Source organism: Notamacropus eugenii, chromosome 6, assembly GCF_028372415.1.
Source record: "Notamacropus eugenii isolate mMacEug1 chromosome 6, mMacEug1.pri_v2, whole genome shotgun sequence".
Taxonomy (NCBI): Eukaryota; Metazoa; Chordata; class Mammalia; order Diprotodontia; family Macropodidae; genus Notamacropus; species Notamacropus eugenii.
In genome coordinates this window covers 368689233-368717208 of record NC_092877.1, presented here as the reverse complement: position 1 = coordinate 368717208, position 27976 = coordinate 368689233, and the positions used below count along the sequence as shown (strand labels likewise).

Genomic DNA, 27976 nt, shown 5'->3' with positions numbered 1-27976 from the left:
AGATAAGGGTTCTTCATTTGGGGATTTTGAACTCAGTTACAAACAGTCTGATAACATGTGATATAATTGGTTTCCTTTGTAGTCCTATGTATTTCATTTCATGCATTTAAAAAGATCATCCTCTGAGAAGGGGTCCTTAGGCAGTCCCAGACTGCCAAAGGGGTTCAACTGTTGAACAGGAACCACTGTTTTAGATGGAGTTTATCTAGATTTTTAGCAAAGCATTTAAGCAAATCATTTAGGCTATTTTTGTGAAAATTATTGAGATATGTTTCTAAAGAAGATCTATTGATGGTTACAAGATGCTTGATTTTTTTCTGTTTTGGCATTCTAGGGGAACTTATCCCAAATCTAGAAAGCAAACATTTGCTTCTAACAATCTTAGACTGTTCTGAGCAAAGTAGCAAGACAGATTGGCACAGTGAATAGAGGGGTCAGCCTCGAAGCTAGGAAGTCATGGGTTCAAGTTTCACTTCTGACATAGACTGAGTGACCCTGGGCAAATAACTTAACCTCACAGTCATCTGAACAACTCTAAGATGCTGGCCTGCATTGCCAGAGGGAGTTTCTTCACTTGCAAATTCCCTATACCAATGAAATCATAAGTCCAGTCCCTATTCCCTATCTCAGAATAATCCAAGAACAAGTTAGGAAATTAAAACTCAAAACATCTTTAATGAAGAAACTGTTCAGTACTCAAGAATCATGGTCCTTGGGAATGCCAAGAGGGTATAGTACCTTCAAACTGTCTATCCTCAGAACATCTTTGGGAGATAATGAGAGGAAAATGTTATTGGAGATGGAGAAACTGAGCCATAAAGGGATTAAGCAACAGACCAAGGCAAAGATATTTAGGAGTGAAGGTGAGATGAGAACTTTGATCTCTTGTTTCCCAGTTTACTTATCTACCCATGACACTAGCCCACTTTTACTCAAAAAAAAAAAAAAAGAGATAGCTACTGTTTGGGATGATTTGTAGACCTCAAACCGTGACAGAGAGAAGCCACTCAGCTACTGAAAAGGCACTGGCCACTGCTCCAACAAAATAAAAGTCATCCGTATACACACACACACACACACACACACACACACACACACACACATTCTTAGCTTAGCTGAGTCCAAAAACAACTTGAGAAATATTTTCTGTTGTTACTTTTATAAAGCAGACTTAATGACCACTGAAGCTTCCTTGGCAATAAACAGAAGGAAAGCTTCAGAACTGAAGAAGCAGATGATCAGAAAACAGGTTTGTTGAGAGCTCTTCAGCAGCACCAGTGGAATTTTAAGGCTTCATAAACTATGGACTCGAGTGTGCTCTGAAACAGCACGTAAGCACAGCTCATGATCAATAAGTCAATCAGCTGCATGAAGCAAAGAAGTAAAAGATGTAGCCCCTCTGAGAGGGAGTAGGGAGATGAGGAGATGAGGAGAGATGAAAATAAGATGGCAATCACTCAAGGAAATGGAACTGGACATCAGCCAACAACAGATACGGCAAATCTTACCAAAAGGCATCTTGAGATGATTCAGATGATCCACACAGACCAAACCCAGAACTATATGCTGATAAATAGATTAACCTTGTACTGTACATATGCGCCTAAGGCTATTTTCGTATGAGCCAGATGTCCTAGAACCATAAAATCAGGCTAGAGCACTCAGGGCCAAACAAAGCAGTCAGACTGCTATAAAAGTAATGGTGGAATTTATTGACTGAGTCAACTCCTACTGGGTAGAAATACTGCCAAAATGACAACAGGCACAGAAGCTACAGCTATGCAGAATAACATACACAAGTATTCAGGACTGGGAAGGGACTCAAAGAAGTGTGGAAACTGACTCATATCAGAATAACATCCATCAGCCAAGCAGTGAGGAAGGTTCAAGTATACTAGATGGATTTTTTAAGCAACCTAGAATCCTTCTGGATGTCAAGTTAAATGGGGGTATTTCTAGATGCAATATTCACCCAGAGATTTCTCTCCCTACAGCAAGCAGAACTGCAGAGTGGATATCAGAAAGCTTTGGTTTCAGTCTCAACTCTCACACATACTAGTTTTAATCACAGGCAAGTCACTCAACTTCTCAGAGGCTCACTTTCCTCATTACAAAGGTCAGGACAACAATACCCATGGCATCTCTTTTAATGTGGTTCTTTCTTCTCAAAACTACCAGTGATCTCTCAATTGCCAAACTGAATGGGCTTCTCTCAGTCTGGATGCTTTTGTGTCTTGTCTACAACATCTGACACTCTTGATGACCCTCTACTCCTGGATTGTCTCTCCTCTCTAGGTCCTCCTGACACTGCTCTGGCTCTCCTATGTGCCTTTGAGCACACTTTCTTTGTCTCCTTTGCTGGAATTCCACCTTTGCCATGACCACAAACCAGCATCCTCCAAGGCTCTATCCTAGGCTCTCTTCTCTTCTTCCTTTATAGTCTCTCACTCTCCAAATCCCATGGGCTCAATGATTAATCTTTAGGCAAATGATTCCCAAATCTATACATCTGATCCTAAACTCTCTCCTGAGCTACAGTCACGTATCACCAACTGCCTTTCAGATACCTTGAACTGGATGTCCTGTGGTTATCTCAATCTCAACATATCTAAAATATAGCTCATATTTCCCTTATTCATCATTATGGGCCACATAATAAACATTTCGATATGGCAAATGAAGTTTTAGCAAAGCGCATTATCAGTTTCCTCTTAGACATAAAACTAAGAGGTGTCTTAACTCAAAGGTCACAATACCAAGGACTCTTCAAAATATAGGACAATTGCATTTATTTTATGCAGAGCATTCATGAGCTTATCACTAAAATCCTCTATAAGCACTTGCAAGAAAACAATATGCTGGCTAAAGAGCAAAAAGTGGTATACTAAAAAATCCTGATTCAGGTCAGGCTCTCTCTAACCCCTGAGCCACATTATCACTGAATAATTTTTGATTTCAGAATGGCAGTAGTTAAAGTTGTAAGAAGAAGGCGCAAGGTTTGGGCCAGAGGGAAGTGTTTCTGAGAACAGGGTGTCTTTCAAGCCTGGAGCTGGCTGCTGCTACCAGGCTCTCCACAAGGATTCCCCTGCCAGACCCATTTCTCAGGTTTCACCCTGTGATTCTTGGAGTAACAATACCTCCAGAGGGCAAGGCAGGCCTTTTAGAATTCCAACACACCCCTGCCAGACCCTCCTTCAGAGAAGGAGAACTTGACAAATATTAACTTAAAATCGGAAATAAGCCCTCCAACCTTCCTGCTCTGGCCCTTTCCCATCTTAATAAACAGATACTGCTACTGATTTTCAAAGTATTTTCATCTTCTTAAATATAAGCAAGGAATCAATCACTATTACTCAACTTCTCATTTTTAGTCTTTATGTGCTCTTTATTTCCTAAACATTAAAGTAGGTTTTTGGTGGTGGCACAGATACACCTCCTTAAACACCCCCAATACCCCCACTCACTTGCTTTTTAAAAACCTATCAGAGTTCTGTCTGATACAGAGCAATAGGTTGTAAAAATTTTCTACAACTCCAAGAAAAACACCATGAGATTCAACCACAGTAGAGCCTCAACTAAAGATGATAAATTGTATGTGTGTAGGTGTGTGTAGGTGTGTGTGCATGAGAGAGTGAGACAGACAGACAGACAGACAGAGGCAGACAAAAAGACAAGAGACAGAGAGACAGAGACACACAGGGACACACACACAGAAAGACACACAGAGAGGGGCAGGGGACAGGGCGAAGAGAGAAAAAATACTTAGCTGCCCTTTATTTGAAGAAGTAGCTTGAGGTCATACAAAGGATGGGGTAACTCAGAGCCTAGTTCATTATGGATCTCACTTTCTGTCAAAGTTATATGAACTGGACCAGCTCTATGGGTTGCCCACCCAACTGTATATATTATAGGCTAAGCAATTATCAATCATTCTTCATCCATCTTAGTGCTCCTGCAAGGATAGGTAGGTGAAACTATTTAGAGCGATAATATATCTCACTAAAGAAGGCTCTGCTTTGGTTCTGGGGCTTGACACAATCAACACAATGTTATCCATAAACAGGGGCCTCTGAAAGACCTCACCATCAGTCAGCCAGTCAAAACATTTATTAATTACTTACAGCACTGTGCTAATCTATAAGGACTTCCCTTTCCATTTGGGCTCTGAAATAGACCTTCGTCTTTAACAAACACATACCTCCCCATTTTGTGCCTCTCTTAACATTAATAATCAGAGGGTAATGGAACAAAGTTGTCATTGATGCTAAACTTTCAAGGAATCTTGACATACACGGGGAAGTCAAGTAAAATCAACAAGTATTTCTTAGTGCCTACCATGTGCCAGACAATGTGGTAAGTTCTAGGGATACAAATAAAGATAGAAAATAGTCTCTGCCCTCAGGGAGCTCCCAGTCTAACAGGAGAGGACAGAGATCTGTACAAACAAGTCACAGGTAGGACAAATTGGAGATGAGCCCAGAGGGAAGACTTTAGTATGACAAGGGGTTGGAAAACACTTCTTGCAAAAGGTAGAATTTAAGCCAAGACTTGATGGAAACTAGAGAAGCTGACATGGAGAGGAGGAAGGGGAACATTTCAGGTCCTAGGGGGCAGCCAGCATGGCCAAACAAAAAGGAGATGGAGTGCCATGGTTGAGGAAATTCAAGGAATCCAGTGCTAGCAGATCACAGAATATGTGGAGGGGAGGGTGATAGAAGACTGGAAAGGTAGGAAGGGTCAAGTGATGAGGCCCTTTAAAAGCCACAGGGCTTTATATTTCATCCTGGAGGTAAGAGACAGCTCCTGGAGTTTATTGAATAGGGGAGTGCCACGGCCAGACCTCAGATTATGAAGACCAAACTGACAGTTGAGTGGAGGTTGGGCTACAGAAGGGAAGGACTTGAGGCAGGCAGATCAGCTGGGCTTCAGGCATTCAGGGTCTACATCAGAGGAGAGAAAGGGATATATGGAAGAGATGCTTTGAAGGTAGAATTGACAGGACTTGGCAACTTATTGGACATGAGAAGAAATGAATCAAGGATGACAATTAGGTTGTGAGCCTCGATGGCTGGGAGGATGGTAGTCTAGAGGATCAGGGAGGTTAAAAGAGGGGTTACTGGAAAGGTATTGTTCAGAATCATCTGCACAGAGATGATCATTAAATCACAAATGACACTTTTTTGCTGGGAGGAAGTCTTTAAGGAAGCATTTTGCTCTGCCCTCAAGTGCATTCTCTATATCTGTCAGCCAATCGTGCGACCTACTATAGAATATCTTATGAAGAAGTCTTCTGGTTCCCTTCTCAAGCCTCCGAGGATGTTCTCCATAGGCATTATTCTCAAAAATGCCATACACATGTGCCAGTGGGCATATGACTCTGTTGTTATGGCAACTTACACAGCCCTTGTCATGACCTTAAACATTTCTCTGAAACAAAGGCTTCTATTTTTGGTTAACAACATTCTTCAGAGGATGTTGTGCGTGAGTCATGGCATACCACTGAAGAATTTGAGTCTAGGGTCACCTAGAGGGCAATGAAGAGGCACGAGCAGGCTGCAAAGCAAAGCCCATGAAGAATGACACTCGAGAAGGGGGAAGTTGTAGGACCAGAGAAAATGTAGGGGACCCTGGCATTTGATTAGTGAATGTCCACCTCATCCTGTGTAGACACTTCCTGGCCATCTTCATGGCTTGCCTAGTATGTGTCCTCCCCTCCTCAGCTTTCCTATTCTAGCTCTGAGATCAGTCATCCAATCTATGCTACCATTCCTGAAAAGGAAACGTCAATCAATCACACTAGGACACCAACCACCATTCCCTCTGGCTTCCCTGGACCTCATTCTCCAGTATATATTGTCTTCCATTGTCATCATGTGAACTCCTTGAGGGTGAGGATTGTCTTATTTGTTTATAATTGAGTCTCTAGTATTTACTATAGTATCTGATTTATGAGGGAAACAATAAATGTTTTTCCATTCATTCTTCCTTCATTGATGAACTAGGCAATTGGTGAGCTCAAAGAATATTCCATGCAACCAAATGTCTACCTAATGTTCAGAGAACTAAAAGAGAATTGATAGGCATCATCAAGGGAAGACCCATATCAATGAATTTCTAGATCTATGGATGTAGCCAAGTACACTCTGGAACAACAAATTCAGATCCCTTATTCTAATAATTCCTGGGCTTCTGCCAGTGATGGTTTGCCTTCACGTCACATTTGGAGCTCTGGGTCCCTGGAAAATGTCAGCAAGGAGTTTACACCAAATTTAGACCAAGACTAGTTTTCCTATTAAGAACAAAAATGAACTGTGGGGGAACTCACTCCAGCAGTCCGTAACATTTCTGGGAGTGCTGCCTGGGAAAGCTGGAATGCCAATCTTTACCACTGATGCCTGCACACCCTGAAATCATTGGCATCAAATGTAACCCCTGAAGAACTTCAGGGCTTGGACTGGCAACCCACCTTATTCTGGGGGAAGGGGGAGCCAAATCTTCCTACAACCTCTGCTCAGAGCACTGTTCTGTCTCAGACAAGAGCCTGACCATAAGCCTGCAAGATTGGAGAAGGTGAATAAAACTGGTATACCTCATCTTTTCTGCTTTCTCTTCCTGAAAATATTTATTGTTCACAAAATTTACACATGGGGACAAACACACACACATGTACACGCACTCACATAGACAAAGTAACAATATAGCTAGGGCGTTCATTTGCAACTATCCCTAGGGAGGCTTCATTTGATTATGAAAAACATTTTGTGAAAAGATGTAATTCATTAAAATAGTGTGGGTGGAGTGCCTGGGATCTGTCCATAGCTGAATATTGTGCCATTTATTTCCTTGGAGAAACTAAAGGTCAGAAGTATCTATAACTTGGCACATGCTTTCTCCAAAGAAAGTCAGAGCCTAGAGTCTCTGGAGGCTTGTACAGTGGCATAGTTTTTAATAGTTTCACTAAAAAATAAAAAAAGGAAAAGAGTTACCTATGCTGAAATCTCCTTCTAGCTGAGCTGTTCCTACCTTGGCTGAGAGATTCCCTTGTTACCTCTGCCATGGTCAAAAAGAAACCCCTGGAAAAGTAAGAAAACATGAAAAGTGTCTACATGAAAAGGATTGCAGATTTGGAACTGAAAAGACCCTAAGAGATCATCTGCTCCAACCTCCTACTTTGGCAGATAAGGAAACTGAATACCAGGGAAGAAGTGAATTATTATCCCAAGTCACGCAGGGCCTACAGCTCAAGGAAGTACCAAGACTGAAGTCTTCGTTCCCTGACTTCCAAGCTGGAAGGCTCTCTGGGCTGCCTCTCAAAGGGGCCCTGCCTGGGTGAGGGTGAGCTGAGTCCATATGCTGCACAGTAGTGCCACCCACCTTCTCATGCCTTAACGAGTATTTTCTCATCCTGACATCTTTGGCTAGGGTAGAATAATTCTACAATCATTTTTACAAGTTCAGGGAGATGAAATTATATATGTTTTTACTACATCTTAAAATTAGATTTTGTTCACATGTAAGTATTCATTCTTCTACTCTACAGAATTGTTTGCCAAAATTTTCAAAATAACCTGGCTTGTGCTTTAAGACAATAAAAAGCCTTTAAAATCAGCAAGTTTAAAAAATTTTTTAAATGGTCATTTTGAGATTTTAAGATCACAGTCATTCAGGAGACAGCTCTTCTTCCTTATTACAGAGCACAGGACTTACTCCAGTTTTAGGTGTGGGAGTCAAGGCAATACCTTGCATTAGATGGTAAACTCTGTCAAGTGTGGTTTTATGTTCATATTTGGGCAGGCTCTTAGCATCCTCTGCTTCCTTTTCTACCAGTCTGCCATCACTATGGAAGTAGAAGGGGTTACTCTCTCTCAGAACTCTCAAGGTCTCTCTCAAGAACTTTGGACTTGACTGCAACATGAGAGACACTGGCACAAGACTGCTCAGCATGGCGTGCCCACATCAGAAAGGGTGCTATGCTCTTTGAGCAAAGCAGAATTGAGACAGCACAAAGTAAACATAGGATGCACAAATTTGGGGTATCCACCCCAAATATTCACCCTATCTGTGCCCAACCTGTGGTAGAGCATTCCGAGCTCCTATTGGTCTGATCAGACACAGTTGGACACACTGAAACTTCACTTTACCATGGTGATGTCATTTTGGTCCTCTTTCAGAAGGAAGGACAACAACCAACCAGAAGGATGAGGTGTCATTTTACTTTTTTTCCAAATTTATCAATTGATTTGTTTTCAGTTTTCAACAATCACTTCCATAAGTTCCAAATTTTCTCCCCTCCCCTCTCCCTTCCTCTCCAAGACAGCATACAATTTTGTATAGGTTCTACACATACATTCCTATTAAACACATTTTCACATTAGTCATGTTGCATAGAAGAATTAAAGCAAATGGGAGAAACCATGAAAAAAACAAAACATAACATAAAAAAAGAGAAAATAGTTTGTTTCATTCTGTTTTCTGACTCCAGAGTTCTTTTTCTGGATGTAGATGGCATTTTGCATCATGAATCTTTTGGAACTGTTTTAGGTCCTTGCATTGCTGAGAAGGGCTAAGTCCATCAAAATCAGTCCTCAAATATTGTGGCTGTTGTTGCGTATAATGTTCTTCCGGTTCTGCCTGCTTCATTCAGCATCAGTTCATATAAGTCTTTCCAGGTTTTTCTGAAGTCTGTCTACTCATCATTTCTTATGATACAATAGTATTCCATTACATTCATATACACAACTTGTTCAGCCATTCCCCAAATGATGGGTATCCCCTCGATTTCCAGTTCTTGACCACCACAAAAAGAGCTGTTATAAATATTTTTGTACATGTGGGTCCTTTTCTCATTTTTGTAACCCCTTTGGGATATAGCCCTGGAAGTAGTATTGCTGGGGCAAAGGGTATGCACATTTTTGTAGCCCTTTGGGCATAGTTCCAAACTGCTCTCCAAACTGCTCTGTTAAATCAACTCATAGCTCCACCAACAATGAACTAGTGTTCCAACTCTCCCACATCTTCTCCAACATTTTTCATTTTTAGGAGTCATTTTGAAAAACCTTTTCTTTGTTTTATTGGCTGTGATGGCCGAAGAATTCATCACCCATTGGCCAGCTGATAATGAGTCTCTCTGTATTTAACTGGAGCAACTTGGGAGAGCAGGCTCAGTCTGTTGCTGCAATGACACTCAAGGCCTTTCTAGTCTGATTGAACCTGCTACAGCTTACTCTATCCACTAGAGTGACCATCAAGGACCTAGAATCACCTTCATGAGCCAATGAGACACAGGTGCTAGACCTTGTAAGGCCATCCCATTTGGGACACCAGCATCTGTGACTTGAACTGATTCTGGGACAGATCAAGAGACATCAGTTGAGACTCAGTCTGACCAATCCATCTTTCCCACTAAATATTTAAGTAGTATTAAGTTTTGCTCTCTTTCACCCCCAGTGCTACCAGTGGCTGAAGGAAAAAATCATAAGTGAAGAAGGAAGAAAGCAGCAAACCAAGCTGAAGGACCTTTCTCCAATTGCAGAACGTCTGGGCTGCACTCTACCTCAGCTAGCAGTGGGTAAGAACCAGTGGTCCGGGAGAAGCCAGGCTTTCCTGGGGTCACAGATGCTTCATCTTTTTCAATCCCTTTCTTGTGCTGTTTTTTCTCAGTCTAATTGCAGACACCCATTGATCTCTCAAGAGAGTTTTCCAGAAATCCAAATCATTTTCTCCATTCCTAGATGTTTCCTTCCTCATTCCTTATTCATTCATTCAACAAGGTTTAATTAAGTACCTACTATGGGGCCCAGGCCCTGGGGATACAAACACCAAAAATTGAAGTTATTCTCACCTCAAGGAATTACATTAAAATAATAACACACATGCTCAGGTACATATACACACGTATACATTTAGAAAGAAGCAGTAAAAACCTAGGTGACAACTGGCTTTTCTGCTCCCATCCATTTCCTTTCATGTATTTTTACCTTTGTTTAAACAGTATTCAAAAGAGGGCCCAGTCCAATAATGATAAAGAAGTAGGGGAGAATTCAATTTAACTAACATTTATTTAGGGCCTCCCATATGCCAGATACTGTGCTGGGTGCAGGAGACACAAAGACAAAAATGAATTGATCCCTGTCCTCAAGGAATGTCCATTCTTCCGGTGGGATTCATAAGCACATACAATGTCACACAATACAAATTGGAGAGGGGGACAGCCCTGACAGCTGGAGGGCGGGGGTGCCGACCAAGAAATGCTGCCTGTAGAATTTCATGACTGAGTTCTGTTTCAAAGGCAGCCAGGACTCTAGGAGGGGACAATGAGAGACAATCTATGCAAAGTCATGGAGGTGGGGGATTGAACAGTTGCATAAGAAACAGTCGATATTCCAGTGACAGAGAATTCCTCAAAGGGAAGTCAGGAAATAAGATGAGAAAAAGTAGGCGGAAGTCAGATTATGACAGACTTCAAATGCCAGGCTGGGAATGATATTATCATTTATCCTAAGGATAAGAGCGAGTCAGTGAAGTTTCTCAAGTAGAAGAGGAGCATGGTTGGATTTGCATTTTAGAAATATCATTTTGTCAGAATGCACCAGCACACCAAAGCTGTTCTAAGAGGAGAATATCTCCTTTGATTTCTTAAGGTATAATGAGAAACGCTCAGAGGATTTGTCAGCAATAAGCAAACAGGCAGAGGAAGAAATAAAAACCCACTTCCATCTGGTGACCTTACTGGGAGATGGGATGGCCAGGATTTAGGAAGGAAGCTGAGTCAACAGCCCCCTCCTGCTATTGTCAAACCCTCTGCTTTTCCCCCCCACTCTCCAGTCACCTGACCTACACTGTCATCCACTCAGAACACTAGAGCTTTTCTCTAAACATCCTCCAAAATGAGTGCCCTCCTGGAAGCTATGCTCGTGCAAAAATCACATAAAATGAACTTGAGAGATGCTGTGTAGAATAAGTAAAACCACAGAGATGGTCAGAGAAGGCTCCTAGAATAAGGGAGTTTTTCTTTTTTTGAGTTCTGAAGGAAGTATTAGATAGGCAGATGGGGAGGTGGGGGTGGGGGGAAAGATAAGATCAAGAAAGGATGGCTGACATTTCAACAGCAGTTTTGCTTTCCACACATTACCTCCTCTGAACCTCACTACAACCTCCTGAAGTCCTACAGCTATCATCATCTCTATTTTACAGATGAGCACACTGAGACTGAGAAAGCTTAAGTGAGGGTTGCTGATAATCCAGTTTTAAAAAAAACAACCATTTAGAGCACTCTTTCTGTATTGGCCAAGAACTGGAATAAGGAAGAAATGGTTAAAGAAATAATTGCATATTAATGTAAAGGAAATTTATTGTACCATAAAAAAATTGAAAGTAATGATTTCTGAGAAACTTAGGACAATTTGTATGAACTGATACAGTTAAGTAAGCAGGACCAGGAGAGCACTTGGTCACATAACAAGAGCCAAGGATGATCGGTGGGTGGCCAGAGCACTTCCCAGGAGAAATTAGAGAAGGTGTCTAGCATGTTGGCAGGATTCTCCTAGAGCAAATTTCTGGGAGAATTTGATTAAGGGTCCTAGAGGCTGAGCAGGCACATGTAATTCATACTACATGCTCCTGAATCAGTAAGATCATAGATCTATTTGAGTAACATTTAGAGACAGAGAGAGTCTCAATTTCCCCATCTGTAAAATTGGAAGGCTAGTCTATGGCTGTTGCCTCCCGATTCTACCATTGTCTTTATTATGTGAACTTAACAATAAGTAAACATGTTAGCATACAAAGAACAAGACTTTTGTATAAGAAACTGTGAACTTGTTACCGATAATTTCTTTTTGTTTGTAGAAAGGAACTAGAAACTGTACTGGAGATTCTCTTCTCCTTGGCTCTGGAATGGCATCACCACAGCATCTGCCTTTAGAGGCTCTTTGGCACAAGCCAAGAAGGGTGATGAGGTTCCAGAGAGATAAGCTAAAAGGGGATTTTCCTAACCTCTCTCTAGATGGCTGACTGGTCTCCCACTCAGTGTTTGGAGAATCTAGTGGTCCTTATTAATACCGAAATCCTAGATCTTCTTAATATCCTCATTAAAACAAAAATCAACCAAGAATATCAGTAACTACCAACCTACATGCCTGTTCTTTCAACTGTATGAACTCTTTATGAGAGGCTCTCTATCTGATAGAGAAGTCAGTAAGGGGAAAGTATAAAAGCATTTACTTAAGTCAATAACTGAGTTGCTTGTGATGCAGGATCCTTTGAACTGAACTTTGAAAGTGTGGAAAAGCTATTGATGCCTAGAGAGGGGAGTCTCTGTTGACTTAAGTATTGCCCTACAGTTGTGACAGATAAATTCATTCTTCATATCCATAACTTTCTATCACCCACTTCTGTCCCCTACCTCTGTCCAGAAACACAGGACAAATATCCCAATTTCTTTTCATCCTTCATGAACAAGTTCCCACCACAAATCTATGAGGGCAATGAGAGGGCAATTAACTGGGGTCACGCTGCCCTTGATCCATTGTGGTGCCCAGAGATAAACCACTGCTCCAGAAGGAAGTGAGCCATTTAAATAAACATCCCTGACCCCTGGCATCCCGCTGCCTACACCTGCATAGAGAGAGGGTTTCTGGGAGTCCTGGGATATGGCAAGCACCTTCTGTAGCTGTTTACATGGCAGTCTGAATCTTCACCAACTTCTGTGGTAAGATTCCATCAATAATTATCCCAAATCATACACAGGTGCAGTTACCGATAGATTTGGGCAAGTCTGCAGGACAGAGCCATCCATTGGCAGGGCAACAAGGGAGGAGTCTGTCCTCTCACTGCAAGACAGAGCAAATTTCTTGGAATTAGTGATCTCTAAGAGAATAGGAGTTCCTAACTTGCGGTCCAGGATACAATTCTGGAGATCCATGAACTTGGTTGGGGAAAAATATATACATTTATTTTCGCCAATTTCTAACTGAAATTTAGCATTTTCTTCCACTGTGGTTAAAATTTTAAAATCTGAGAAGAGCTCTAGGCTTCCCCAGACTACCAAAGGGGTTCACAATACAAACGACCCTCTACTCTAGAATATCCATGAAATTATATTATACAGAGAAATCAGAGGATGTTAGAGATGGAAGGCCTTCTTCCTACAGAATGAGGTAAATGAGGTGCAGAGACAGGAAAGGTTTTGTCTAGGGAGTGACCTAGTATTTGTCTGAGTGAAGACTTCAACTCAGGCCTTTTCCCACCAGCTGCTCTGCCCCACTCTGTGAACATCCTGCTGTCCATAGGATAAGCTCATCGTTAGGAATCTCATCAAGAAGATTTCTTCTGTTTTGATATTCACCCCATCCTTAATACCCTCAGTTGCCCCTCCCTTCTGATTAGAGGACTCCCACAGCTTCCCTTTATGGAGGGCTCAGAATTTTCCAGCCAGCTCTTCATTTCCCATCAGCTCTTCTGCTTGGTTTCCACTCCATAAACACCAGAGCAAACCAGCTCCCCCACCCTTGACCTCTTGAGGTCCCTTCCTCCTTTTTAAAATTGTCTTCCTCCATTAGAATATAAGCTCCTTAAAGACAAGGAGTATAATTTATTTTTCTGATTTGTATTCTCAGCACTTTAACACAGTGTCTGACACATAGTAGGAACTTGATAAATGTTCATTGACCGCTTCAATGTTTTGTCTACTACATCCTTTTGTTTGTCATTGCTTTGTACCTAGATCAATAATTTCATTCAATCGATAAGCATTTATTAAGCACTTACTACATGCCTGAAGTTGTGCTATGTTCTGGATATATATAATTAAAAGAAAAAATAATTCCTGCCTTGAAGGATATATATCCTATTGGGAAAAAACATACATACATAAAAATAAATACAAAATTTATAATACAGCTATTATATCTTCTGGGGTGAGAAGACACCAGTAGCTAGAGAGACCTCCTCCAGGAGGAAATGGCACCTGAGTTGGGGAAGATTCACCCCTGGGAGGAAGGGGATGGATGATGATCCAGCAAAGGAGACTGAGAGAAAATGGTCAGGCAGGTAGGAGAAAACCGTGGAAAGAGCAGAAAAGGGATGAAAACTCAAAGAGGAGGTGATCCAGGAGAAGGTGATGAGCAGTTTCAAAAGTTGCAGAGAGGTCCCATAGGGCAAGGTCTGAGAAAAGCCTCTTCAGATGTAATGGGAAAGTTATAGAATCATTTCAGTCAAGGTGCTTATCTGCTGTGTGATGGTGAGAAGTCAGTTAATTTTTCTGAACTTTGGGTTCTATATCTGTAAAATTATCTTAGTTATAATACCTATCTCCTAGGCTGTCATGGCACTCCAAGGAGACTGTGTAAAATGTGAGGTAAACCTTACAATATGAAAGAAATGTCATCTATCATCATCATCATCACCATCATCATGATCAGAGAGTCCCTATTAAAACGTAACAACTGAATGGTGACACCTCAATGAGATTAGCTGCCAGCGAAGAGGAAGACCCTCAAGAATGGGAGACAATCTGAGTAGCCAAGATAAAGAGGTTTATGAATGGGGAGGTGGATTGCACCATGGCATGGAGTACCACAACTTCCATGGGATAAAAGTTGGTCTATCTACCCTAAAAGGTAGAATACTTTGTACACTTTGTAAATAAAATATTGTTGCTATTAGCAGCAGCAGTAGTAGTAGTAACATTATATGGTACTTTAAGGTTTAACAATCACATTACATATGTTATTCCTCTGACAATTCTAAGAAGTGCTTGGAGTACATAATTGATTCTTATTTTTCCCTAGCATGGTGCCTGCGGAATGAGGGAGTGAGCTCTGTTCTCCTGGGGTGTTCCAGTCCTGAGCAACTAATAGAAAACCTCGGTGCCATACAGGTAAGTAGATCCACTACCAATGAGTTCTATCAAGAATGATCTCTTGTGATATGAAGTTCCTTTGAGACTCTCCTCAGATGGTGATTTCATTTTCTTCATCTCAGTGCCTCAGAGAATCATAACCTTTGAGTTGTCTGGAAATCCTAGACTCCAAGGATGAGTTAGATCTAGTTTGGAAACAATTATAATATTAAGCATCAATCTTAGCCAATAAACAACTCTGGTCCATGTACCAATGAATCATCAATAAGTCTGGTAGACTCTGATTCCATCAAGGAGGCTGGAGAAAAATCCTGGACATACATCAGTATTATATCAATTTAAAATCAATTACTTCCCATGGTTTGCTGCACTTCACAGCTGAGAACAAATGAATTAAAAGATAGTTACTAAGCTTTTACCATGTGCCAAGCACTGTGCTATGTTAATGGGGACATAAATATAAGATGATCCCTGCCCTCAAGGAACTTATAATCTAATATAGGGAATGGTGCCCAGGGAGGAGTGTTTTGGTCAAGGAAGTCAGAGAGATGATGAGTAGAAATAAGCTGCTGATTGCAATGTCCTTTCCCAGAAAGACTGTGTTGAATTTTATTATTGTTCCCAGAGATGAAGGTGGAAAGCCATGGTATTTGTTGGTAGGGGAAGAGGGGGCTGCCCAGGGCAGGGTAGAGGAAGGAGGAGAAAGGCATGCTGATGAAAGCTTGACATTAGGATGACCAGGGAACAATAATGTAGAGGGTTTGAATCAATAGTGTTGGCAAATCCTAACAACGGACTCTCCAAAAGAAAAAATATATGTGTGAGTGTATGTGTACATGACCCACTTTTAAGTTTAATCTTCATTATTAACATTTTCTAGACCATTTCCTTAAGGTGAAACACAAATAGAAACAGGGCCACTAAAGAATTCCTATACAAGGATCTCTGAGCCGCGTATGGACTTTGTTTGTAAATGTGATATTATCTATGTTTTATCATATTTTTATTTATTTTGTTAAGCGTTTCCCAACTATATTTTAATGTGGTTTGGGCCTCATGGTAGTGCTGTGGGCCACATGAAGCTGAGGTTGTATCACCCATGGTCAACAAAATAATCAATGAAGCTCTGGCTTCATACCATTTTCTGATTTCCAAGGTGTAAATTCTCACACTGAAAATTTAACAATTGGCTTGGCTTGAGCTGACTCCTGAACAGCCTGACTCTGGGTCAGATTAGAAGCTGTGAAGCCTTCACAATTCCAGTGTTGAGAATATAAAAATGAAGTGTGCAAACTGTCCTCTGTCAAGACTTATATGAAGTGATGCGAAGTGAAGTAAGCAGAGCCAGAAGAACATTGTAGACAGTAACAGCAATACTGTACAATGACCCACTGTGAATGACTTGGTTCTTTTTAGCAATACGGTGATCCAAGCCAACTCCAAAGGACCCATGGTGAAAAATGCTATCTGCCCTTAGAGAGACAACTAATAAATTCTGAGTGCAGATTGAAGCATACTTTTGTTCACTTCATTTTTCTTGGTTTTGTTTTTGGCAACCTGGCTAATACGGACGTATGTTTTGTGTAACTTTACATGACACCTGTCACTTCACATGAACATTTTATTTTTGCCTTCTCAGTGAGTGGGGAAGGGTGAGAAGAACAGAAAGAATTTAGAATTCAAATATTTTAAAAACAAATAATAGCCTAAAAACTAAAATGAATTTAAAATTTTTAAATGATCTTCCCTCTTTTCCCTCCCTCTTTCCCCCAACATCATCTTAGGATCATAGATTCAAGGCAATTCTCTAAAACTGTAAGTTGCAGAGAACGTGCCAATCTGCTTTGATAGAAGGAGTTTTCTTATCTGGGAGTTCCACTTACTAATGAAATCCCAAGCTCACTGCCCATCCTGTAACTGACCAGCTGTTTCCAATCCAGAAGATTCAGATCCAGCTCTCAGTCCAAAGGCTTCGATTCTTTTGAGGGAAGGGTTAATAAAGAGATGTAAATATAGTGATACTGACAATGATGAGGAGGAGAAGGAGGAAGAGGGAGAGGAAGAGGAGAAGGGGACAGGAGAGGAGGGGGAGGGAAAGAGGAAGAGTAGAAATAGAAGAAAAAAGAGAAGAAGGAGGTAGAGAAAGGAGAGGAAGGAAGAAGGAGCATTTACAGGGTGCTTTCCAGTTTGCAAAATCGTGGATATGGTACTAATGTAACTACAAACAGTCAAATAGTGTGGCTGAAACCAGGAACTGTAATCGAGAATCATTATTCATGACTACAGCTCCATGTAGAGCAGTAAACTATTCCAGAGAGGAATCAATCTCTGTCCCTTGGCCCATGGAGTAACCTGTGCTTCAGGCACTGTGAAGAACGGAGAGAAGAAATCAGGATAGTCTTCTAGTCCTGAATGGAGCCCCTGCCCAGGGTCAGATGCTGTGGGGCTTTGCTAGGCTTCTTCAATGGATATTTTTCACTCTCTATTCCAATTTCCACCCTATTTGAGAACTCAAGACTAACTAAATCAAGTATTGATTTAAGACCAAAGGTCCTAGTAATAGCTAGGGGCCCAAAAGCCTTGTATATATAACCCTTGTTACCTCTCTGCCCAGGAGAAATCCACCTGAGGATGAAGCCTGCTGGTTGGGTCAGATGTCTGCTGCTGGTTCCACGAACAAAAGAAGGGAGAAGTGGCTTATCTCTCAGTCCTGGGAGAGGACTGAGAAGCTCTAACTAACTGCATGAATTCTGAGAATTGTAGCCCTGGATTAACAGCACTGCGTTTTTTGGCCTGCCCTAGAAGAGCTGAGATTCTTGGGAGTGTGTGCATGGCCATAGGAGTTGGAAGGAAAGGAGATGTTGGCAGATTGAAATAAGAAAGAGCAGTCAGTGGCAATGAGCTGTGGTGGGTGGAGGGAGAGAGACAGAGAGAGAGAGACAGATGACTTATTTACAGCAGGCACTTTGCATAGACTCAGAATGAGATGAAAGAGTGACTTGGGCACTGTCTTTTCAAATCCCTGATGAAGGGTTTAATTCCTCTGCCCTCCCCCACTACACCCCCCCTGCCCCAGCCCCACTACTACCCCACAGACTGAAGATATTACGACAAGAATTCTCCACTGCTTAAGTTGTACCTACTTTCTGATTTTATTGGTAGTACCTTAGGAACTATAATGTAAAATAACGACTGGTCATGACTGTCATGTGTTTTTTGTCAGTTATTAATTTGCAAACAGGGGAAGTGACCACAGAGGGGGCTGATAAATGGGTAGTCTGGTATAGAGAGGGCAGTAGAGGTCTGATCCATCTGTCTAAAACAGCTTGGATTTTTTTATCCCAGCCTGGGGGCTCTGCATTCTAATCATTTATTAATTTTGATTGATAACTTTTGGTAAACTTCCTAAAATAAGAATTTAAACTGAATTCAGGGTTTGTCTTCTGGCCTTGAGGTTATAATGTCAAGCCAGGCAGCCATAGTACTCTGGTGAGGGGAATGGACCAGCACCTGGGAGCTAGTTTCAGTCCCCTAATATCTTCTCCTTGGGCATGCCCAGTGGAATATGGGCAGTGCTGAGAAGTAGCCCATCTTGGTAGAACCAGAGAAGCATGGTCTGAGAATAATGACTAGGGCCCCAAAATTCCAAAGGTGGAGGCCAAAGAGAAGAGTACCACCTACCGGTTATGTACAAGATAGGTGCTCCACTTAAAATATCTAGGTGTTTAAAGACTTGGCTAATTTTTATTAGGTATCATACCATTTAAGAGAAGATAAAGACTCGATTAAAATTTTTAGTTTTATTTTTTTAACTTTCATAGGCTACATGTGTCTTTGTGGCAACTCACAACTTCATGGGTAGTAGATTACCTCACCCTTAACTCTTCTAAGATAACACTTTCACAAAGGAGAGTCATCATGTAAATGACCTATACTTAGACTTTGTAATGCATGTGGAGATATGATAGCAACCTGTAGTGTTTGATACTACAGTAAGATTCTCCAGATGAAGACAGATTTACTCAGTAGTAGATGTCCAGGCAAAAACATTTGGCCAAGCACATTTGTGGCTCTCTCTGGATCTCTCTACTTGGACACTTCAGGGATCCATGATTGTCCATATAGATAATCTCTCTGCAAGTCCAGATTGCAATTCCTTCACATCCTCCTCAACTGTCTTTCTGAATTCCTGGAAGTCCCCAAATTTTATCACCCAGTGGCCAACCTCCCAGCCATGAGGCTTGTAATCTCAGCTAGCTTGCTCATCAAGCTGACATACAATCCGTAAATAGGCCTAAAGTTATCTTGTCTTCCTGGTATATGATTTGAATATTTCTTCTCCATTAGAATAGAAACTTCATGAAGATGAGAGCCAGTTTGGGGGAGTTTTACTTTGTATTCCCAGTATGAGAACAGTGCCTCAAACACAATCAGCACTTAATAAATCCTTCTTAATTGAATGACTACCACCTTGGTAGGTGTTGTCAGAGCTTGTGATCTGCTAATATTGATTCTGGGAACTGAGGGTCATCTCCCCGCCATGAAAAGGCATTACAGGGTGTCAGGAGAGGGCTACCTAAGAATTTAATAGCAAAAATGGGGAAGAAATGATACTCAATTCTGACTATTCAATTAAATACAACAGGAAATCATAAAGTTCATCTATGTGACAGACACTGTGCTGTTCAGTGGTGGTAAAGTAGCCAGTGTTGGACTTAGAATTTGGAAGATCTGAGTTCAAATTTTGCCTCAATGCTTAGCTGTGTGACTCTAGGGGAGTCTCTGCACCTGTTTGTCTCAGTTTCCTTATCTGTAAAATGGGGATAATAATAACACCTCCCTCCCAGATTTGCCACGAGAATCAAATGAGAGAGCATGAAGGGCCATAGAAACATTAGCTATTATTACTGCTGTTGTGGTTGCTGTTAATATTATCATACAAAGACAAAAGTGACAGTGTCTTCCCTCTTCCCCTTTGCTTGGAAGGCTCCGTCCACCGTTTGTTTTCCTTTTCTCTTCATCTCAGGTCCTCCCAAAAATGACATCGCACGTGGTCAATGAGATCGATAGCATACTTCGAAACAAGCCCTACAGTAAAAAAGACTATCGCTCCTAATCCGCTGCATGAGGCGATGGAAGTGCATGGTTAAAACAGGGGCCTTTCCCCACTTCCGAACTGTTCCAATATCCAGTCATCCAAGTCACTTAGCAAGCAGCCTGCTGCTCACTCAACCTCTAGCGTTCCTGGATCCTCCGAGGTGTCTGCTGTCGCTACCGCTGGGCTCGGATGTTTGAAAACACGCAAAAATCACCGTCCCTACAAGAGCGATTCTATTTTCTTACCTATGACTAACGCCGCTGCTGATTCCTGCGTTCCTGCTGTGTACCTCACGCTTATGCAATGAAAAGTAGGTGGAAAACAAAAACAAAAGATTTATAACCTTCAGGTATTTGGCAACATAAAGAAGGCTGTACAGATATATTTTTTCAAACGAACAAAATCCACAGATGTGATTGTGAGATATGTTAAAAAAAAGTCTTAATTATAGTCTTAAGGAGGCTTAGGAAACAGGAGTAATTTCAAGTCTTTCTCTTTTTTAAATGGAGTTTTCTTTCACTTGGTTATTAACAAAACTGTCTGTCATTATTATTATTGGGGACCTGGGAATCTCATCAGCATAGAGTACCCCCAGCATGGAAACTCCCTCCCCTGAGGCAGATTGGCACTTTGTGCATAACACAGTCTTAGAAGATTCCCTGGGGCTTGGAGAGATTAAGTGACTTCTTCCTCCCAGGCAGGACTTGCACCCCAGGCTCCGAGGACAGCCTCTCACTTGTCTATGTTACCTTTATTTTTAAATATCAGCTGAAGTTTGGACCTCAAACACTGTCTTCTACACCTGTCAGTGTTCTGTTCAGATATCAATAATGGTACGTTCACTTAGAGATTAAATGAATAGTTGATAAGAGGATGAATCATATAATAATTAACCAGAGACGTTATGATGACTTTATGAAAGGGAGATAAATGTATGCTTCTAAGGAATCTTAGTTCTGAATAAATCATAAACCAACGTATCTGCAAACAAAGTATCCATTTTGTCTATACTTTATTAAAAAGTTGTTTCACTCACTTGATTGCTTGTAGGTATAGCTCCTGAAAGTTTCAATATTGGAGCTTTGAAGATATACATATACTCAGTTGCAATTTAATGCCATAAAATGCTCACAAAAAGCCAGTGTTCAACACTAAGATGAGTTTCGGGGTTTTACCATCCATCTATTGCTTAGCATTTGAGGGGAGATATCAACACGAAGCTGGTTGTGTGTTTCTTGAAGGTGTTAGGTCACCTAGGCAGTGGACGTTGGTCAATGTGGAGTCCCTCGCTGACCCACTGAGAAACAGGTGAAAACTTCCTGATGGCTCTGTAACCATAATAGGCACATTAAGCCACATAGTATGCATGAGACACAGCATGAGCTAAAAGCAAATGGTTTGGTTGGGTACAAATAGACTTTAACCTTGAGTTATGATGAATCCTCTTGCTGAAGGACCTCTTGTATTCTCCTGCCATATTGTATTTGCCACCTGTATCCACTTAACAGAGATGCTGTAAACTCCCACCTATCCCTCAGAAGGGAAGAAACCTGTGTCTTGCTGGTGGCCCATTAATGATCAGACCACCAGAAAGAAGTACAAAATTTCGACCTTCATTTTCTCAGCAAAAAGACCGTGTCACTTTTACGTGAAATATTTTGAACCCAAAGAATGTAGAATTCATATAGACTTGTACTTACTGTCATCTACAGAGATGAGTGGTTCAATGTGAAATCTTAAAACGTGAACATGTAGCACCAATAGTTTTTCCTTGATAATCATCAACTTGTAACTGTTTCAGGGAGGAAATTTTGTTGCCCACTCTCACCCCCATCAACTGTAAGAGTATCAGATTCATGATAAAAACACCTTTAAAAACCATTCTGTATTTCATCTGACAGTCTACTATGTGTATAAATGGGCTGTGGTGCCATGTATCAGGAATTGCAATCTACTTACTATACATTTGCTTGGAGATAATAAAAGTATTTTGTGCATCTAACCTTCTAACTAACAAGTTCATTATATGTTGCAAGGTAAAACTTACATACCATCACAAAAGAGGGGACAATCCACTGAATGGGATGTTATTGCTGTCAAGTACAAACGGGAAGATAGGTAACAAATAGGAAAAGGGGAAGGATACAATTATGCAATATGACCATACATATGAACCACCATAATTAGTTGGTCAATAAAAACTCTATAAATTTTTAATCCAGAGATATGAGTTCAGATCTTGCGGGGACCTCGTGACTTGGAGGATGTTACCTTTCATCATGAAGAAAGCGCTGGGGTTGGCATCAAAAAGAACTAAGTTTAAATTCTGCCTCAGACACTTACTAAATGCCTAACCCCAAGCAAATCACTTAATTTCTCACAATGCATCCCCCCTTAAAATCAAAGGTTAAACTCAGTGACCTCTAAAGTCCACTCAGCTGTACTGTTATTCTTCTAACTAGGACCAGAACCAAGGTTGGACAACTGGGCTTCAGTCTCAGGGTGCCAAATGTTAAGGGTACTGATGGCTCTTAGAGTCCTTTCCACAACACGGAAATAACAGAACTCAGCAGCTCGTAAGAACAGTAAGTTTGGGATGAAATAGAAAGCTCCCAGGGAAGGAGTGGGTGAGCTCTCCCCTCCCTGTGCAGTGGCCTTACAGGAGGATCTTGTTCTCCACTGTCCTGACCTTTGAAACAGCTCATTCTCAAATAAGAAAAGCTAGTCCAAATCTAAATAGATGAGAAAGTAAATTCATAATGGTTGAGTTAAAGGTGTGGGACTCTTACTGCTTGGACCAGCTGGAGTTCGAGGTGCTCATCCCAAGCCCAAGAATTATTATAGTTCTGCTTCTAATTCCTAAAACAAGGGAAGAGAATTCTAAAAAAAAAGAAAATCTCAAGAAGTTTCCAAATGAAAGGAGCTTGGAGAGATTTTGGATGAATAACATAAAGCCCCAACTTGCTTATGGGTCTTCAAACAGAAGGCAAAGTTGTTATTGAATAGTACTTGGGACAGCCGGGCACACAGTCCTCCCTTACATCCCCCTCAAAAAAATCCTCGACATTCTTAACCATGTCTGTGTCATGAACCCCTTCAGGAGTCTGGTAAAGCCTATGGACTCCATCTCAGAATGATGGTTTTTGCTAACCACATTCATAATTGAAGGACATGCTAAATTTCAATTAGAGGCTGTCTTTTACTCATGTAAAAGCTCTCCTTCAACCGAGAGGTATGTGGACCCTAGATGACAAACTTATGCTCCACTTGCATGAGTTTCCTGTGACACACTTAAGAAAGATCTCCAACAACCTTTTCTTTTTTCAAAGGACGAAATCCATGTACAGAGAACATTTTGTTCTTGGAAGCAAAATTAGTAGTCATGTACCTCAAACTCACAGCCAAGATGGCAAGTAAAGAGAGGCACAGTGCAGCCCAGTACATTTCCTAACTCTTCACCTCCCTCCAAGAAAGAGTGCCAAGATGTGGTCCAAGGCTGGCACTGTGTCAAGCTCCTCATTGTGCAGAAAAGGGGAAACAGTAGGGCCTGGCATACATAGCACCAAAGGGGAAGGGGTCAGGCAGGCAGATGTGGACTGACACTGATGATGTTTGCCTGTGAAATTGTGCCTGCTCATTTTCATAGGTGACTCTCATTATCCTCTGTGCTCTTTTGATCTGCCACTTCAAAACCTGGAAATGCAATTAAGTGTGTCCAAAATCAGGACACAGATTTAATCTTGAAAATGAAAATCACCGCTAATGCTAAAGAAGAGCTTTTAAAAAGCCCAAGATTTGGAAATGTTATGGATTTAAAGAAAACTGAAGTTTAATAGAACACTCCTTAATATTAAGGCTGAGTTGTCAATGGGGATGATGAAATCAGGGGCAGTCCATGACTTAAAAAGGGTTAAAACCCCTGCTCTCTACCCTTTCTCCCAAGGCTATTCTGATCAGATTGATTTTCCCTCCTCTCCATAATTTGTCAGCCAAGTTAAGCTAACAGACACATACAAACACCAACAGAGACCAGATCCTTTCTTCATCTGGGGAATCGCATCACACACACGCACACACACACACGCACACATGCACACACACACACACACTCCCCCAGTAATCAGGCAGGATCATATCATAGCTGGAAGGATGGAGTTAAGGAGAATCCTTTATCAAGTTAAAGGGAAACCAGTAAAGTGAGAGAATTAGGACCCCCCCCCAAAATGGAAGCTGCACATCTCCTGAAGCACAGGGTGACCATGCAAAATCATAAAGCACCGCAGGACTTAGAGATCATCTTGTCAATCTCCACTTTACAAGGGGTACATAGTGACTTACCCAAGGTCACAACCTGGGATTGGAACCCTGACCCCATGCACCTTGCCTGACTTACCCACTCACTTCCCCATCCTGCTCACCCCTCCAGGGCAGCCAGGCACAAAATCGAGAAACTGTGAAAATCAGAGGATCTGCTCCCTCCCATACTTTGCCTGTGCAAGTCCCCGGTATCCAGAAATTCCACCCGACCATCTCTGCAGCTAAGAGTCAGCCCCCAAGGGAGAGGTTGGGCCTAGACATCAGATCAAATAGTTCAGTCCTTGCTAAACAGGATCTCTTATGACTCCTAGATATTTTATCTAGCCTTAGAGAGATATTTGGGAAGAAGGTAGGAGACACAGTGGGGAGAGCACTGGACTTGGGATTTGGGAAGATCTGAGTTCAAATCTTTCCTCCTACACTAACTGGGTGACTCTGAGACAACTGTCGCAGCCCCAGCTGAACAAGTACACTGACTTCTCTGAGTAGTTGTGAGGATCAAAGACAATCAACCTTCAAGCAACCACTAGATAAATACGAATTGCTACTGGATGGTAGTAGAGAGGAAGGAGACAGAGCCTGGAGGTCCAGTAAAGAGCCTCCCATCCCACACAGGAGAGAAGACTGAAAGCACCTGCTGAGCAGATGGCACTGATCTCCTTTACCTTGCTGTGGTAGGAACATTCAGGGCTTCTGGCCATAGGCTCCCATAGAATGCACAGCTCAGTGAAAAAACTGTTTTTGTCTGGAGGAAGGGGAGGGATGGTGCATGCCAGTGATGCTCAAGCTGTGTCTGCTGTACTAAGATTCAATGAACACCCCTCCCCTTTTTTTTAAAAAGCCAGAATCCAAGGGCAATACTTATATCTGAACCAATGTTTTTCAGTGGAAGTGGAAAATGATGAAAACATACATAAAATGGGTGGGAAGTGGTACCTATAATTTCATTTCAAGAGTTACATAGCACTTTATTTACATGATCTCACTGGATCCTCATGACCACCTTGTGAGGTAGATGCTACCACCCCCATTTTACAGATAATGAGGCACAAAGAGATTAAATGGTTCACCCCAGGGGAAATAGCTAATGAGTGTCCCAGGCAGGATTTGAACCCAGGTCTTTGGGTTTCAAGTCCATCTCTAACCACTCCGCTGTGCAATAAAAAGATTAGTAATCACTAGTACAAAACACCAATATAACGAGCCCTTGCTAAAAACAAGCTAACACTAGAGGATAATGCCACATTCTTACAAAGGTATCCATAAATACAGGGATACTTTATGGGAAAGGAACTTGAAAACCACTATTCTTGGGGGGTAAAAAACAAAACAAAACCACCACTGGAAGGGAAGATCGGGTCCAGAAACGAATTTCACCTGCTTCCTTTTCAAATTATTTAGTCACTTTCAATAGAAACTATTATGAGAACATGGGTCCCAAACTCAACCATTACCTCTGCTTAGCTAATCATTGGCACCATTGGCTAATTCAACTTGCTCCAAAGAGCGGACATCTTCGTTTTTAATTGAGTGACTGCCCCCTAGTGGCAACTGTCCTACAATTTTCAAAGTGACTGGTCCAACTGTGGTCTACCTGATTGAGTCATTGAATTGATAGCAATATAAAAACTAAGCCCATAGCTGAGTCAATGGTTCATATTCTTCCTTAACAGCTAAGAAAATCTTTAACATGCGTAGCATTCGTATATGGTACAAGATTTGGGTTATTTCCTATCACTGCTGGATCAAGCTTTCCTTACATTTTCATTATGATAAATGAGAAACCTTGCAGATAAAATGGCTGCCAGAACAGAGGACAGGCAGATCAGCTTCCCCACACCTATCCAGCCCAAACCTAAAAATCACATTATGACAAATAACTATCAAGAAATCCAACGAGGACCTTCACTGCCTGCTTCCATGTCAAAACTACAGAAAAAGTGAGTCAGAAACCCCCAGGTGATGGAAAGGGAGCTATCAGCCAAGTCAGCACCACCAGCACAGGCAAACCAACCCCCAGCTTCCAGTACAACTGAGACAGGCCAGAGAAATGTGTGAACTACAGGGCTCAAGGACCAGGGCCTCCTGAGAAAACTCCAGGATGTCTAGCCACCTACCATGCAGCCCTTGGAAGCTCCCAGAACCCTTCAAGCTCTCAGGTGCCTAGAATTCTATCCCAAGATACCACAGAGAGCCCTGAAAATCAGGTGCATCAATCCTCACAGATCCAAGGGGATAAGGCCAGACAGTGGATGTGGGTGAAGGAATGGAGGGCAAGACGAAACAGGGTTGATGACCACCCTATGCAGAAGTGTAGAAGACAGGACCTGGGTCTAGCACAAAGCCCCAGGTCTAGAACTAAGCTAGAAAGCTAAGCAGTAAACTGAAGAAAACACCTATTATGAGAGAAGCATGTGTGTTCATCCTTCATTGCCGAAGAAGACATGCCATCAGAGAAATAATGACATGACTTGCACTTGACTTTGTTTTGAGTGAGAGAGGGGGTCACAGCCTCACTTCTCCTCCAGTCATCTGAACCCAGTGACCAGATATATTCATCAGGATGACTGGAGATGACTCAGGATGAGACAATTGGGGTTAAGTGACTTGCCCAAGGTCACACAGCTACTGAGTGTCAAGTGTCTGAGGTGAGAATCATATGAGAGAATTATAGCAGATCCAGAAATGCCCAAAAGTCCAACCTAGAAAAAACATTATAACTACAAATATCGACTTAAAGAGAAAATGGGCTTTCCACAAGGTCTACATGAATAACTAGAAAAAATGGAGCAAGTTTTGTTGATGTTGTTGCTGCTTTAATGACATGGAAAAGCTCAAAGAAAGAACTTCAAGGAAACTAAATAACTTAGATGAGAAAGTATCGAAACTTACCTCAGAAATGGGACATCTTAAATTCAGAACAGATCAAACAGAAATGGGTGTCTTCCTGAGACAGGAAGAAACATTGATTCAGAAAGTAGGAAAAAATATAAGAAAGCAGTATGATAAATACACACACACACACACACACACACACACACACACACACACACACCTGGAAAATAAGTCAAAGACAGATAATTTAATACTCGCCTCCCTGAAAACCATGCTTAAAACACTGTATTTCAAGGAATCCCATATTAAAATTACACATATCTACTACTATAACCAGAAGGCAATGAATATAGAATGACTCTCCTGAAACCCTAAAAGGAAGTCTAAGAAATATCAGTCAAAATCCAGAGCTTCAACATCAAAAACTCTGCAAGCATCCACAAAAGATCTGAGGTATTAACCACAATTAGGATCATACAAATTTTTACAACACTGTCTATATTTTTACATTAACTATATTTTTATAGCATTTTTACAGCATTTACTGGCAGCAAGAACCCTTCTCTATACTATAAGAAAAGAGATTCAAATACATCACTCCAAAAGGCCAGTGACATAGGCTTTCAACCAATAATTCACTCTAGAGAGCTGAGTGTAATCCTGCAGGCAGGAAAAAAAAGAGCTTTAATGGAATAAAAGACTTTCAAATATTTCCCATGAAAAGTCCAGAGCTGAGAAGAGACTTTGAAATGCAGAGAATCCAGGGATACCTAGAAAGGCAAATTTCTTTAAGCAAGGGCAAGGAGCTGTATGATGATGCAGTCAAATATCCCTTTACAACTTTATTTTTCAAAGGCAATTGAAGG

The 27976-nt window shown here is 41.4% G+C and overlaps 1 protein-coding gene across 2 annotated transcripts in view; it reads left to right on the top strand.

Annotated features, from left to right (window-relative positions):
* Nucleotides 1–21960, top strand: part of KCNAB1 (potassium voltage-gated channel subfamily A regulatory beta subunit 1) — a 421316-nt gene extending 399356 nt beyond the window's left edge. For both annotated transcript variants that reach the window (XM_072618659.1, XM_072618660.1), the window contains exons 12-14: nucleotides 9448–9568; nucleotides 14790–14878; nucleotides 19887–21960. In XM_072618659.1, the coding sequence (XP_072474760.1) occupies nucleotides 9448–9568; nucleotides 14790–14878; nucleotides 19887–19976 (300 nt within the window). In that variant the 3' untranslated portion in view covers nucleotides 19977–21960. The remainder of the gene's footprint in view (nucleotides 1–9447; nucleotides 9569–14789; nucleotides 14879–19886) is intronic.
* The last annotated feature ends 6016 nt before the right edge of the window (nucleotides 21961–27976 follow it).